The sequence below is a fragment of the Acanthopagrus latus genome, chromosome 5, assembly GCF_904848185.1.
Source record: "Acanthopagrus latus isolate v.2019 chromosome 5, fAcaLat1.1, whole genome shotgun sequence".
Classification (NCBI taxonomy): Eukaryota; Metazoa; Chordata; class Actinopteri; order Spariformes; family Sparidae; genus Acanthopagrus; species Acanthopagrus latus.
In genome coordinates, this window is record NC_051043.1 from 17742727 (window position 1) to 17757337 (window position 14611).

Genomic DNA, 14611 nt, shown 5'->3' on the forward strand with positions numbered 1-14611 from the left:
CAGGGGTGCTATTAAATTGACACATTTACTTCTTTTGGAAATAAATGAAAAATTACTAATTGAAGTTCTGAGGGTCCTGTGAGTCCAGGAGTTCCAGGGCTCCAGAATCAGAAGAGGTTGAAATGTAAGATGTTTCGGGGAACCTAAAGTTGGAAGTCGACATGATGAGTGGAGAGAAAATACAAACATACATGAATACTGTCGATAGTTCAAATACCCTCTGAAACACATTAATCACCAGAAAATGATGATGTCGAACAGCACAGAAGTGCTTGCTGTTGGAATATTCCTTTAAGGGCTTCGATAGTTCTTCACCGCGTTTCGCTTATAAAACACAAGTGCGGCGGATACCCAGCGCCACTTCAACTTTAATTTTCTAAGCAGGAGTGCGATGGCAATTTCATTTTGCTTATGTTTTAAACCTTTCTATATTTCTGCCTCTCCTTTCTTTATGCCTCTCTCCCTCCCTCTCTCTCTCCCTCTCTCCGTGCCCTTTTCAAAGGGGAGAGGCTCTTCGGGCTGGAGTGTCAATTAATGAACCTCGTTGTCTATGTTAATGAGTAGTAACATGCGTGCGTGGAAAAGGCCAAGTGAGTTTTCAGTCTGTCACAGTCCCACTCGGCACGTCACGCCAAGATCGTTCTGGAAAAGTGGGCGTGTTTGTTTCTCCACGCTCTCTTGTCTTGCCTTTCCCCCTGCCAGTGGAAATGGTAATATCATATAGATAATGCCACCTTATGAGACTTTCACAGCTTTTTGAATGTTAAGCACTCTCTTATTGAATTGGATGTTTGCTAATAAATCACATGGTGCCGGGGGTTGGCATGATTCACCCTCTGCTTCTCTCAGGGTAATTCTACCATGCAACGCTCAGGGGAAGCAAATTTGCATCCCTTCCATGACTAATTTAGCTGTTTGCTTTCACTGAGCTGGTGTACACATCATATATTTTCTGTCCCCCCCTTTCCTCTCCCCTTTCGCTCCCTGTTTCCTTTTCTTTCTCCCCTCACCCCTCTCATTATGCGTCTCTTTTGAGAGACTGTCAATGTGTTATTTTACAGTCATCCGTAACGTCTCCCGATTCCGACAGAAAAACACGTTTTTTTATTGGATTTAGTTTCCTCAGCGGTGCGAGGGGAAATGGCGATGAGGTGTTGGCGGCATTGACATACATCAGGTGTTGAACATCACTGAGAGATAATTCACTAAAGGGCAGCTGTGTCTGTAATCCAGATGTAAACAAATGGGTTCACCTCTTCACAGGGCTGGAGCCTGACACCACTCTCAAATTGATTTTCAGGTGTTTTTTTAATACTCGTGTTGCATGCAGATCCTGCAGCTGCTCGCCCCCTTGTATTTTGCTAAATGTTTTGTTTTATTAACAGTTATTTTTTACCGCTTTGTTGTTTGTAGTCTTTGCCAATCCATCTTGGATTTAAGGCTGCCCTTAGTTTAGGCCAGTTGCAGGAAATCAAATGGATGAACTGGGAGCAATGGGAAATCAGAGACAGTTGTGCAACCATCTTTATAGAGTCCTGTCTCCACCACCGCTGGGACTTACATGCAGTAATGCTGAGAGACAGTGTTCACCAAACATGAAACTTTTAATGTGATGATGCAGACCATAGCATCGTCACCGTCTTGTTCCTGCTGTTTACAGTCACCCAGTGCAAGCTAAAAAATGCATTACAGTATCATTTCCTGGTTGTCCACATTGTTATGCAGCCCTGTGTTGTATAATGACAGGGGTTATAGAGAAGCAGTTGCAGTTGCAGTTGCAGAACTTTAAAATGAAAAGGAAGACCAACCAACGGTTTCTGAGTACTCTACAAGTAAGCATGAACCACTGAGAGGTCGTGGGTCAGAATTTGAACATGTTGATGGGCCTGATTCCGTCATGTGTTGTTGTTAGAACAGGGATAGACTGGAACTACGACTGCAACAAAAGCGTCCACAGCCCCAGTATATCAGCAGCTCCAGAGTCAGAAAAATTAAGAAAATATCTCACTATAAAATTCCGGACCTCCACGACTAAACTCAGTTGACTCAACTGACTCTTCCCTGGTGCTGAGCTCTGTTTCATGGAGCGATCTGTAATCTGCAGACACGTTTATTGCCTTTCACTGTCAAGAAGGAGAAAAACTCACAAGTGGCCTCTGAAAATTCAGCTGGCGTCAAATTGATGTCTCTGCTCCCCAGACGTTCGGCAGAGATACAGATTCGCCTCTCTTCAGGACACATTAGTGGGCAACCTTTGACCCCGGAGGATTATTGGCCCCACATGCTCCGCTGCGTGGGACATTAACTGTGTAGAACAGTGTACTGCACCAGGCCATGTATGTCATACGAGTGAGATAATGTATGTGTGTGAGAGGAAGGATGGAGGAAACAGCAGCTTTGGTGGTGCTTTAAGGGGAATGTGAGTGTGTATCATCGTCTCTCTGCGGACAAAAGCTCATCCATGTTAATCAGGTCCTTGGCCCCTTTGCCATTAATGACAAGGCAGGTGAGAGGGGATGTCAACACCGGGCTCTTAACAGCCAGATGCTGCCAAGCCTCCCCTCCATCCATCCCACCATCCATCGGCCGTAATGAGCGCTCATCCTGGCCTCCACCGGCGGCCGAGAAATTGGAGTCATGATTATGAATTTATATGAGTGTTTAGGAGCGACGGTTAGCCCAAATGCCACTGTTGCCGCTAAAGAATGGATTTATCAGCCTGATGGTTTTTCTGTGGTGATTTGTGAACAAGTGGGAGCTGGTTGGGGAGGATAACAGGATGTGAGTGGGTTATTAAAAGTTACCCTTGAAAGTTGTGTCATTCTTTTCTGAGTTGGAATAACAGAAGCTGTGCTCAAAGCGTTTAGTCAGTTTTGTGGAAATCTTGTTTGGATTTTGGATTAATTATATGAATCCTTAGTTCCCCCAGAATGATCACTGAAGTTCCGTTTGAATCTGTCTTACGGACACGAACGCCACAACGAGGGAAACAGATATCAAACTTTGCTGTGACAGAGACAAAGCAAACCAAAACAGGCCACAAGCTGCTGTGAGTAGATAATGTTTTACTGACCAACAGCCATAAATGGAGTTATTCACATGATTCATCAATCAGGCCATCGAGCGGGGGGCTTTCATGTCAGTGTTTTCTCTTTGAAGGTAAAGTCGAGACAGATAACATCTGCTCCAGGTTCCATATTGTCTCTGACCTCCGCCTTCTTTTTAGGTTCAATGTCATTTACTGCTCTGCCTGTGCTCCAAAACTACCACTTAACACGCACGGCTGGGGGCCAGATAGCTGTTCTCCCGTTCAGTGCCGTTGCTTTAATACTTGGATTAGTGAGTTTAGGGTTTGAGCTATGGTTTCATTTTGACTGAATCAAGAAAATGCATTTCTCATTGAATTTGATGCTCGGGAAAACACACCCGAAGATCTGCTGGCGTGCATTCGATAAAGTAAGGAGGCTGGGAATGAGATAAAACCTCAACGTGTACAACCGCTGATTGCTCACAAGGAAGACTATATTTCTTTTTTTTCAATTTCAATTTCAATTCAATTCACTTTTATAAAACTGACGTGCCATTGTTTTACTTTACTTAATTACAAGTCCTGAAATTCATAAATTTACAATACGGTCTGGTACAATCTCCATGGTACACTGGTCTCTTAAAAGTACAGTATTATGATCTCAATAAGTGCTGTGCATGCTGTGTCACCCCTATTAATGGTAGCCATCATTTGCCATTCATGATTGTGCACTGACAGGTTGAAATCAGTCCTGTGACATTTGGAAGAAAGCAAGTAATGACGCAAAATGGTGAAAATTGTTAATTTCCCCCCAAATGCATTAAAACCAAGTCAGAATTATTTAACATTGTGATCTTCCTCAGTGACACAAAAGGGTTTCACAGGAAATGATACACGCACATACGTGATGTGGAGTAAGTTTGATCCCGAGTTCAATCTGAGACGACATTGTTTACTCTTTGTTTACCAAAACAACTTGAACTTGACAACAGCAATGAAATCAGAAGCATCCTGAGTATGTTTGGCTGCGCTGTCAACACACTCAAGTGTCTTTTCTTCTATCGCATTGTTGGCACAGAAGCCTTGTTTGCTGTCACTAATGGTGGATGTACATTTGAATACATGAAACACACAAATACACTTCATCTGACAGATGAACTGCTTCGTGCTGATGGGCCGGCTGCTCGGGCTCCGCTGTGACAGAAACCTCTTAAAGAGTAAGCAAAGTAGCAGTTGCTATTAGAAATCATCTCCAATTCAAACACACTTTGCATAACTCACTGAATAGCTCACTGTGCGTTTAAAAAAATTAAGAAGGAAATTCACGGACAATATCAAGTTGGTTTTTTTTTTCCTGGTGGCCTGGAGACAAAGCATCTTGGAGCACCTGTTTGTATTTTGAAGCCTCAGGAGCGATTATTCCTATTCTTCCCAAACAAATGAGGCAAATGAGGAACACTTAGACAGAACAGTGCATTGGGATATCCAAAAGGCACGAGGACGGTGTCTGAATCCAGTCCATCGGTGGCAAATGTCCAAGAGTCGGATGCCAAGAGTATTTCACCGCTAATCTGCACAGCATTTCTTGATTGTGGGCTTTCAGAGCATTTCCACACAGAAGAATCGCTGTGTTGCCATGCTGAGCCAAGCTATCAAATGAAGACTCTTGTATGGAGCCAAAGGGTGTCTCTTCAAACAACAAATTATGACCAGGTGGTGGAGATACCTGATGTGCGGCACCATTTGCGAAACAATGGTGCTTGAAGAAATTGAGTTTTGTTTTAGGAATCAGTACTTTGTTTCAGAGAAAGCTGCATGGCCATATTGTGGATGCACAAGACTTAAGACTGACTATAGCCGTGTTTTCATCTAATTTTCGAGCAAATTTGAAGCAGAGTGTAAAAAATGTTCATCACCTGGTTTGGAGCAAATTAAATAGGCTTTGCAAAGTGCACTTTTGGCACCATTGCCACATTCTGCATGGTTACAGTAAACAGAATAGAGGAAGTAGAGGTTGTGAACCAGTAACAAAACCAGGGGTTTGCCAACTGCTAATAAACCTCAGAGAAGAAGAAGAAGAAGAAGTAGAGAACGAAGAAGAAGAAGAACCAAAACCAAGTGACTCGGCCATTTTAGAGAGAAAAATTATGGGGGGGTCTACAGGATTTTTTCAGAAAAGTCAATTTCAAAACGAGCGTAAAACCTTTATTGTAAAAAGCCGAGGAGGCTTTGTCAAAATGTAACATTTGCATTAACCTTTTAATAATGCGTTACGTGTGAATCTCATATCATTATAATGCGCACTGGAATAAGTTGCTCATGCCGAAACCGCAGCTTAACTCCAACCAAATCCCGTTTTACTGACGCGCAGAGATGCTTGCTTCCATCTCCATGACAACACCTCGCTCTCCACTTATGCTTCCTATGCTCACCAGGGGTGTAGCTCCATTATACACTTTGAAACAGTGGCGCTTAGATCATCCTGAAAAGAGGAAAGATGGTCGGCTCAGTGAGATCAAGTGTCCCTTTGCTGTTGTTACTGAGACAGTCGCACAGTGAGGAGTGCTACAATGTCGAGCCAAGTATAGGTGTCACTTCCAGAAGAAACTGCACATGTACATTAGTCCTGAGTACACTGTTTTCTCTGATACCCATCAAGTTTAAAAAACACAAGAAAACATCTAAGTAGTACCGCTGCAGTAGATTGCAGTGTCTGATGTACCGGTACACACTGCCAGTCTTAGAACAGTTCAAACCTTTTGTCTAATTCCTGATCTAACTGCACGTTACATGGCTTACTGAGAACTCATCTCCTGACTTGCAACTGACTGACAGATTGAGGAAGAAATTAGTTTTGCAGACTGCTAAGTCTAATGTATCTAACCCTAGATCCTCTATTAGATTGGAAAACCTGATTAAAAAAAAAAAAACAAAAAAAAAAACTGAAAGAAATCTGATGAAATCGAAACAAGTCAGTCAGCTTTCCTTTGGTGTATGCTGTTTGAAACTCAAGTGTCTAACCCACAGTCTCCGAGCATACCTGTCATTGAAGAGAGTTGAATGTTTGACTAGAGCGTTAGTAATGAAAGGATGCTGCCTCTGGCTTCTGGCTCGCAAATTAAGTTTAAATTCATGGCACGCAAATGAATGCATGGATGGGGGGCGAAAGCTCTTTTCTTGGTATCTCATGCTTATTCACAGAGGAGCGTGCTAAATAAGGACCGTCTGCAGAGTCCTTACTTTGACCCTGATGGATTTAGAAATAAAAAAAAAAACAATTTTCAATTGAGAGATTATAGTAAGGTTTACTCTTGCAGCTGCTACTATGACCTTTACAATTAGAACACAAACAATCCTGTCCCACTATAACCATGTCATTCCTGGCAACTGCATGAAGGAATAAAAACTATTTTATCCAGACAGGCTGTGCAGTGTCAGTGTGCACCGACACACATCGCTGAGAAACTACTGAAAACAACATATCACAGTCCGCCTTCCTGTCAACTTGTCACTCCTCTGTCCCTGCTCCCCGGTCCTAAACCTGTGGTCTCACTTCCCATCTGGTCATCAGGTCCCCCCACCCCCTCTCACTCCTTCTCATTTTCTGTCTCTCACATAGGCATGCTCTCTTTTTCAGTCCTTTGTTTGCCTCGGGGCGTCTTGCTGTCTCACCAGCATCACGTTCAGCTTCCAGCCCCTGAAACACGCACACGTACCAGATTCCCATCCCCACGGAGAGAGCGCAGTGCCTCGTCCTGTCCTCTGACAACGCGCTGACACCCACCCATATCCCAGTGGGAGCCGGTGACAGGGAAAGAGGACCTAACAAGAAAGAGCTTTTTAATCTTGTGTTGTCGTGATCCCACCACCTCAACAGGTGAACAGCGGGCGTCGTCATGATGAGACATCAGGCGGCGACAAACGAGCAAAACCCGCGGGCACGCACGCATACGCCTACACGCGCCGGTTGACAGACACGCCCCTCTCCGTGTCCAACGAAGCACGTGTCAACAAACGTGCTGTAATGTTGAGTAGTGACGTCTGCAGTGAGAGCACAGAAGTGTCTCATGGTTGCTTGGATGATGTGTTCGTACAGAGGTTGAGACTCTTGTTATAAGACACATGATACATGCTAGGCAGCGAAGCGAGGACAAAACTTTTGCTACAACGCTGCTGACGAGAAATGCATCACTGCTTTCATCTGACTTTCAAGCACAATTCTGGTTTATTACAATGTAGGTCTTATTTTCATAGGTTTTGTCATTATCACTCTATCTTACAGTATGATGACGTAATCACCAAATAGCTGTTCACTGGGCCTTGCTACAAAAAAGTCTCAGAAGATTTAAACAAGCTAACAGTTTAAGGAAAATGAAGGTGACCAAACCCAGCATGAGGAAAAACTGAAAAACTAAAGCTGATTTGTAAACTTTGATGGCTGACACACTTAAGCGAGTGTAATGTCACAGTTCAAATTTGTTCTCTCTCCTACGCAAAGCTAGCATTTTATTTACCACTTGTTTGATCGCTTGACTGCTTGTAATCTTTGCCCATCTGAGTTACCGATATCAAGAGACAACAATGCTAGTACGTAAACTTGCGTACTCTTTAATTAATTGTTCATGAAACTGCAAAGCATAAACTTTACTGATTATCATCAGGATTGACTCGTTTACCAAAGTTTTAAATCAACCTTCATGCTTTATGTAGTATTGTCCAATGTCAGCTGAACAAAATCTTCAGTCACGAGTTTAAAGTTCAGGAAATGCATTTGGTTTTGGAATTAACAAAGGAGAATGTTTTGATTTTTGCACTTACCTTGCAATAACAATAAATTCCTTTTTGATTAAGTTCAGCATCGGCTTTACTTTAATGCCTCAGGAAAGAAAAATAAAAAGCCTACCTGGGGCAGCAGACTGCCAGCTTTTATTCAGCTCAGGCTTGACACTGCAGACTTCTGAAAGCAACACAACCTGCTTTCTATGAAACAGCTCAAAGGGCTCACAGTAATTCCCTCTTGTAATCATTATTCCAGCCACCTTTATTTCATTTTCCACCAACTTTATTAAAGCAGCAAAGAGCAGTGGCTGCCAGAGATATTATTCCACAGGTCCATTTGCATAAAACGCAACAGGGTGCTTTTCCTGCCATATGGGTCTCGGCAGAGCTCTTTGCATATTCCTGAGGTAAAAAGTGGAGGTATGCAGTTGGAATCCAGCAAAAAATTCACTCTCCCAGACGGACAGAAGAGTTAATTAAACAGTTCTCAAGTGTTTTGCAGTATCACAGCATCACTGTTGTAATATGCCACCTGGAGAGTGAGCAACTTCTAGCTGCTTAGGCAGAAAGCTGTGCAATATTCATGACCCTGCCTTTTTAAAGTCCTCTTGATATGTCATCATAAAGGAAGTATGTCATTTGAATGATCGTTGCTGTTCTGTGCTCCCCTCTGTCCTTGATCAAACTGAACTTTTTCTTGAAGGTGTCACAGTAATTAGTGCCTCTGCAAGTGTGGGGGGAGTGGATGTGTAGGCAGTGGGCAGATAGATGTGTGTATGTGTGTGCATGAATGAAATATTTTCACTGATCGCATACGTGGAGGGGAAAAGACATATTTATCAAGGATACTTAAAATCAAACGGTTGGCCTCGAATAATGTGCCCTAACGGGTCTACTTTGTAAGAATTCCCCAATTGTCAAAGACCTGTGTTTTTTCCTAACTCATTCTAATACTAATACTTTTGAATGGTGGCCCACAAGTGTCAGTATTTGAAGAGTTGGGAATGATGATCAGTATGATGCAAGAACAAACAAGCTATCATCAAACACCACGACTCACCATGATCGCTGGATTAACAGTAATTTATGTTATGCAAACAGATTGCACTCATTTCAGATTTACTATAGGGGGACAATAGTGTAACTGCTAACTGTTGCTATATGTAGCTGTTGTTTAGAAAGTCATCTTAGTTAGCTGTGCAGCTAGCAGGCTTGAACTGGAGCTCTGGGCACCGAGGGAGTGCTGATGTTGATACCACTGACACTGAAGTTTTGGACCAAGGCTAACTAGCTGGTTAGCATGCTAACTTCAGACTCTGCAACACAGTACATAAAGTCAAAACTTTTATTTCTTCACATTCTGTTGATAAGTTTAGCTCATATATGTATGCTTTGAACTAAAATCTTAAATGTTGCACCTTTCTAAATTCCAGAGAAAACCAGATGTATCAGGGAGAAAGAATATGAATAAGAAATCAGCAGATCAGCAGGTAATAAACGTGACACAACAGGCTATTTAATCACTACAATATGTCATGTGGAAATGCCTGAATGATGTTGTGAAAAAAGCGTCTTCAGTGTTCCTGTTTACTCAGTAAGGAAGACCTGGTGGGATAAAAGACTCAGAAATGCTATCTGAAATGTGACACAAACATGCCGTGATTTCCATCTGTGAGAACTGCTTCGTGATGTACAAACTGAGGCGAGATCAAAGGACAGCTCTACTATTCACACCTCGCTGATTTCTCTTGACACTTGACAAGTCACCCACCTCCCTCCTCTTCTGTCTTTCTGTATCGCGTCTCCTTTAAGTTTCTCTTTCCCTGAACTTTTTACATGCTGAGTAGAAAAAGGTATCTGAATAGGTGCTTTGACAACTGTGGAGTTGTCAGTCTCCCCCTCCGCCCGCCTTCACAGCCATTTCAAAACCGAGATTGGGAATCCTCTCCCTTCTCTCCACATTCATTTTCACTTTTTTTTCCTCACTGAGCATCTACAAATCATTCGGCGCGAGGATAAAGGCATGCATACAGAGAGATGAATGGTTTAATTTAGATTCAAATGGCATAATGTGGGCTAATCGGAATAGCTGACAAAAGCTCTATGACGGAGAAGTGATAACCTGCAGGCTGCTTCCTTATTGCAGGAGATGGGAGTGAAGTGCTGGGCTGGTTTACAGGTCTAATTGCATGACTCAGTTTAGGGAGTGAGAAACTAACATGGGAGGACAAATTCCTGCAGGATTTAACACTTCATGAGTGTTACTTTGCATGAAAAGTTGGGACTCACAGCCTTTTGACAAGTTTTTGAAAAAGTCTGTTTACGATGGAGAAACTCTCTCATGTTTTCTCGCCTGCCACTTCCAGGTTTGTCCCTGCCTGGACGTCCACTGATATCTTCCCTTCTGTTTGCATATTGGACTGCTCTTGTTTGTGCTCTGTTTTTCTGGTCAGGCTTTTGTTTCGCTCTGTCTGTCATACATATTTTTTCTTCATTGGTTCTTGTGTACAGCTTTTCCTAGTGTGGTCTGTTTCCTGTCGGTCTGGCTCACTCACTTTTCTTTGACCTGTCCTTCACTGTCTAGGCTGCGTCTGTGTCTGTTCATCCCTCAGACATCAGCTTGCAATTCAGTTTACCGACATACATACAGTATCTGATGTTGCCCAACTTGAGGCATTCTGCAGGACGAAGCTAAAAGCCTCCTCGAGGGGAGCGCCGGAGAGTTTAAGGGCCCTCACACGCAGACATGAAACACAAATTCATATCAGTTTCACTTACATTTTCAGGAGCAGTCATTATCTCTAATGTCCACTGTGATTAAACATCAATAATCCACTCCCCAAAATGTTAATAAAAGAACCCTCAGAACTTGGTGATGGGTCCCAAGGACCAACTCCAGATCTTAGCCAGTGCCTTGGTCAAGGGAACTGAGTGGAGGATCGACCTCATGTACATGTTTGGAGAGTAATACTCCCATTTTATAGTTTTCTCCAACATAAACGACTGAGTTGTGTATTCATCTATGGATATATATCAGACACTGCTAATACCTAATTTTGCATATGGTGCTTGTACTTGTGCCAATTTGCCAAAGTCACTGAGGCGATAAGAGAATATGAGTACCCACCTGCTGCTGACATTACAACAACAACATTGTTTGATGAGCTTTTATTGGGCCTTGCTCCTTTCATGGCTTTTGTTTTTTCTGTCATCGTAGTAGTTCAAAAATAGGCCGATAAGTTTATGTTAACATCTGCCCGCATTAACAAAAACACTACAACTCATGACATGCAACAGGAGTTCCTTGCCTGAAAAAAAGCAGACAATCCAATGGGCCCCGATCAATAGCCAATTGGCGTCACGGGCGTGACTAACACTGATGTCAGGCTTTTGTCAAGTGTTTATCAAGCTCTGCGCAGGAACCAGCAATGACAAATGCTGCTCCTGTTTGCCAGATGTGAGCCACAAGTTCTCAATTACTATAAGACCTGAGTTAAACCCAGCGTTAGCTGGATAATCCACAATTTCACTCATAATAAATACATCGGTGGTTGTAAGAATCCGTGAAATAAAAGTTGGTCAAGACATTATTATAAACGATAAATCAAATCAAATGTTTTTTCATCAAAATGACCCAATCTGTGTGGGCTGTGTCACTTAGTTCACTCGGTTTTAAAGAGGATCTGTGTAGTCACAGGTGATATCATACTGAAATACACAAAGGTTTTACAAGAACAAATTGCGCCGTCTGACAAGCTAACAAAGATAATCTGCACCACAGGCTTAATTATCTCAAAATCATTTTTTTCACAAATGACAGGTCTCTCAAACATAAGCAGGCTGACAAACACAAGCCGGTGATTATGTGAAATTATTGGTGACTTGGGATTTGACACGAAATTTATTTAAAAAGATGTTTTTCAAGCAATTTACAAGCTTTTGCAGAAAAGTGGAACTGTAACCACAGAGACAGCTGTAGGGTATTAGGTGTTAAAACCCCCCCCCCCCCCCCCCCCAGCTCAGTCCAAAGAGGGAATTCATTAAGGCTCGATCTCATCACTCCTGTCACAAAATAAACCTTTCAAACACACGCTCAAGCTCTCAGTGCTCCTCACTTGGTTGAGCAGCTTTCATATCCTCAGGCCGCATGAACGTTCCTCAAGAACCAATAAGACTTACAGGAACTAATGGCTGTCAACCTGAAAACCTGTCTTTCTCTGAGAGTTTGCCAAGTTTACTTGCTGCTTCTTTAACTTGATATAGTACACCACTTATTCTCTTCATATTTATTGATTAGAAGTTGCTGGAACAGAGATTTTCTCTAGGCAAATACTTTTCATGGTTGAGTTTAACAAATCGTGTATTTAAACCTGGAAGGAATACTGTATATAAAAAAAGTATTGGCTATTATTTAGTATTTTCAAATTTAAAAAATGATACGCACCCATTGTTTGGGTATTGGGAATATTATGACAGCTACTAAACAACTGCAAACTGAATACTCATTACTAATACTGCTAATAATGCCACTATAATTCCTTCCACTGTAACAAAGGTGCAGTAGTATCAATGCATTATATTTCTTAACATGCTATTACTGTGGCTCTTGGGATGGCAGGCTTGAAATAACTCCACTACTACTGGATGGATTGTTATGGAAGTTGTTGTGTCCAGAGGAAGACTGACTTTTACTGTCTCAACAACATTTGTGTCCCCCTCACAATGATTTGTAACAGCTTCCCCGACCCATGGAGTTTCAATATCAGCACCATCAGAACAAATTTACACCTCAAAAAAATACTTTGATGACTGGTGACGGTAACCTGAACTATTGACATGCCCATCTGTCGTTGTGCAGATTAGTAAATGTAAATGGTTAATGCTAAAATAGTAAACATTATACTTGATTAGCATCTACGTGTTGAGCATTTTATCATGCTGATGTCAGCATGTAGCTCAAAGCTCTGCCATGCCTTAGTGCAGCCTCATAGATATGCAAGCGTGTATGTAGAATCTTGAAGAAACGGTATGTAGAAATTGGCATTTTGTGCAATTTAACACCCCCTGCAGTTTTCAAGTGCAGCACCACTGTTGTAAATACAAATCCTAGGTCTGTAACAATCTGTCAGGTGTACTGTAGGCGCTAACTACAAGCAATTGTAGCAATTTTCAATTCAGTTGCTTTGTGATCACCTAATATGCATATGAAGTATTCAACTTAATATCTAACAATTAATTAAATCCATCATTGACTCAGAGAGGAAAAGCTGATGATTCAAACGATGCGTGACGTTACATTTCAAATTACATTTCTCCTTTCTTTCTGTCTCTCTATCATGCGTCCTCTTTCACCCTGTCAGCATTTTTCTTTCTGGCCTGATGCCATTAGCTTTGTAGTCAGAATTACGAACATGACAGCTAACCACACACACTGTATCATGATCACTTAATCCCCTATTTATGTCATTATAGTACACCATAATTACTGTGGTTTAGGATGCTATCACACCTACAGTTTAGCTGTTAGTCTGTTGACGCCCAGAGTGCAAAATTACAAGTTAATCAGATCTTGTTCATTTGGATTTAGTAGCATGTGTAATGGACAGTCTGGAAACCTTTTAGATTTAGTTATACTAAAGACAGACATTTACTGCTTTCCAGGGAATTATGTTGCGATTATGTTTTTGTAATCGACCTCTCCTGGTGCACCTTTCTCATTTCCTTTCATCCATTTGTTGTCCACCAGAGTGGCGTTGCTACCCCTCCGAGAGCCAGCATGAATGTGCTGCATTCAGCTGTGGGTCACAGTGTGTGTAGGCTGAGGGATAAGGGTTACTGGCATAAGCAGAGGGTTTTCCATAACGAGTCACGTTGCCTCTCGAATGTATTGCAGCTGCATCGCATTATGGTCTGTGTACGTTTTGAACCGTCGTGGGTGAAGAAATTGTGTGATTGTGACTGAAGATGTTGCACCTTGACTTCTCACTGAAAAGAAACGTTGTTTTAAAATGTGGTTAAAAAAAAGCAGAAATACTTGTTGTTTTGCTGACAATTCATCCTGTTGTCATTTTGTTGCATGTTTTCTCATTCAGTGCAGATATTTGATACTGTTGGTACAGTTAAGCTTGTCTACAGCACTAATCTGTCATCGTCATCTTTTTCTCTTTTGTTTTTTTGTATCCTGTTTCCCTCAGAGCCAAGAAGAAGACCAAGCCCTTGAACCTTAAGATCCACAGCAGTGTGGGCAGCTGTGAGAATCTGCCCACGCAGCGCTCGCCCCTCCACACTGAACGATCTCTGCGATCCTTCTTCTTCCCCTCCTTCATCCCCTCCACACCTCCTGTCCATGCTGAAACACCCTCTGCAAGTAAGTGCAATGTTCTTTTTTTTAATCAGCTCACACTCTGGCATCCATGATTTATTAAACGCCTTTAATATATCTCTTTCATATTCTAATCTATTCTGACATCTGCTTATTTGGTTCTCAGGCTATGTCTTATTTCTGGGTTGCCATTCTGCTCTCTCCTATGTTAAAAGGTCTGGTGCACTCTGCATGTAAAAACCGAACTAGGTCTGACTTTTAGGCTTAAATTAGCCTTTATTTTCTCTTTAAAGACAACGGAGAATTGAATAGCACCACACAGCGCTCGAACCCATAAACATTCTTAACACCTTAATTCATTTTGTTTAGAATACACTTAAGTACAGCTGTGTCGGAAAGAGCAACAAATGAGCAATCAGGCCGTGCCATAATGACCGGAGGTGGTGTGTTGCTGCACATTTGCAGCCTTATTGGCTGATGCA

The 14611-nt window shown here is 42.0% G+C and overlaps 1 protein-coding gene across 3 annotated transcripts in view; it reads left to right on the forward strand.

The window, feature by feature from the left end:
* ksr2 (kinase suppressor of ras 2) overlaps positions 1-14611 on the forward strand; it is a 91331-nt gene that overhangs the window by 34760 nt on the left and 41960 nt on the right. For all 3 annotated transcript variants that reach the window (XM_037099531.1, XM_037099532.1, XM_037099533.1), the window contains one exon: positions 14002-14174. In XM_037099531.1, the coding sequence (XP_036955426.1) occupies positions 14002-14174 (173 nt within the window). The remainder of the gene's footprint in view (positions 1-14001; positions 14175-14611) is intronic.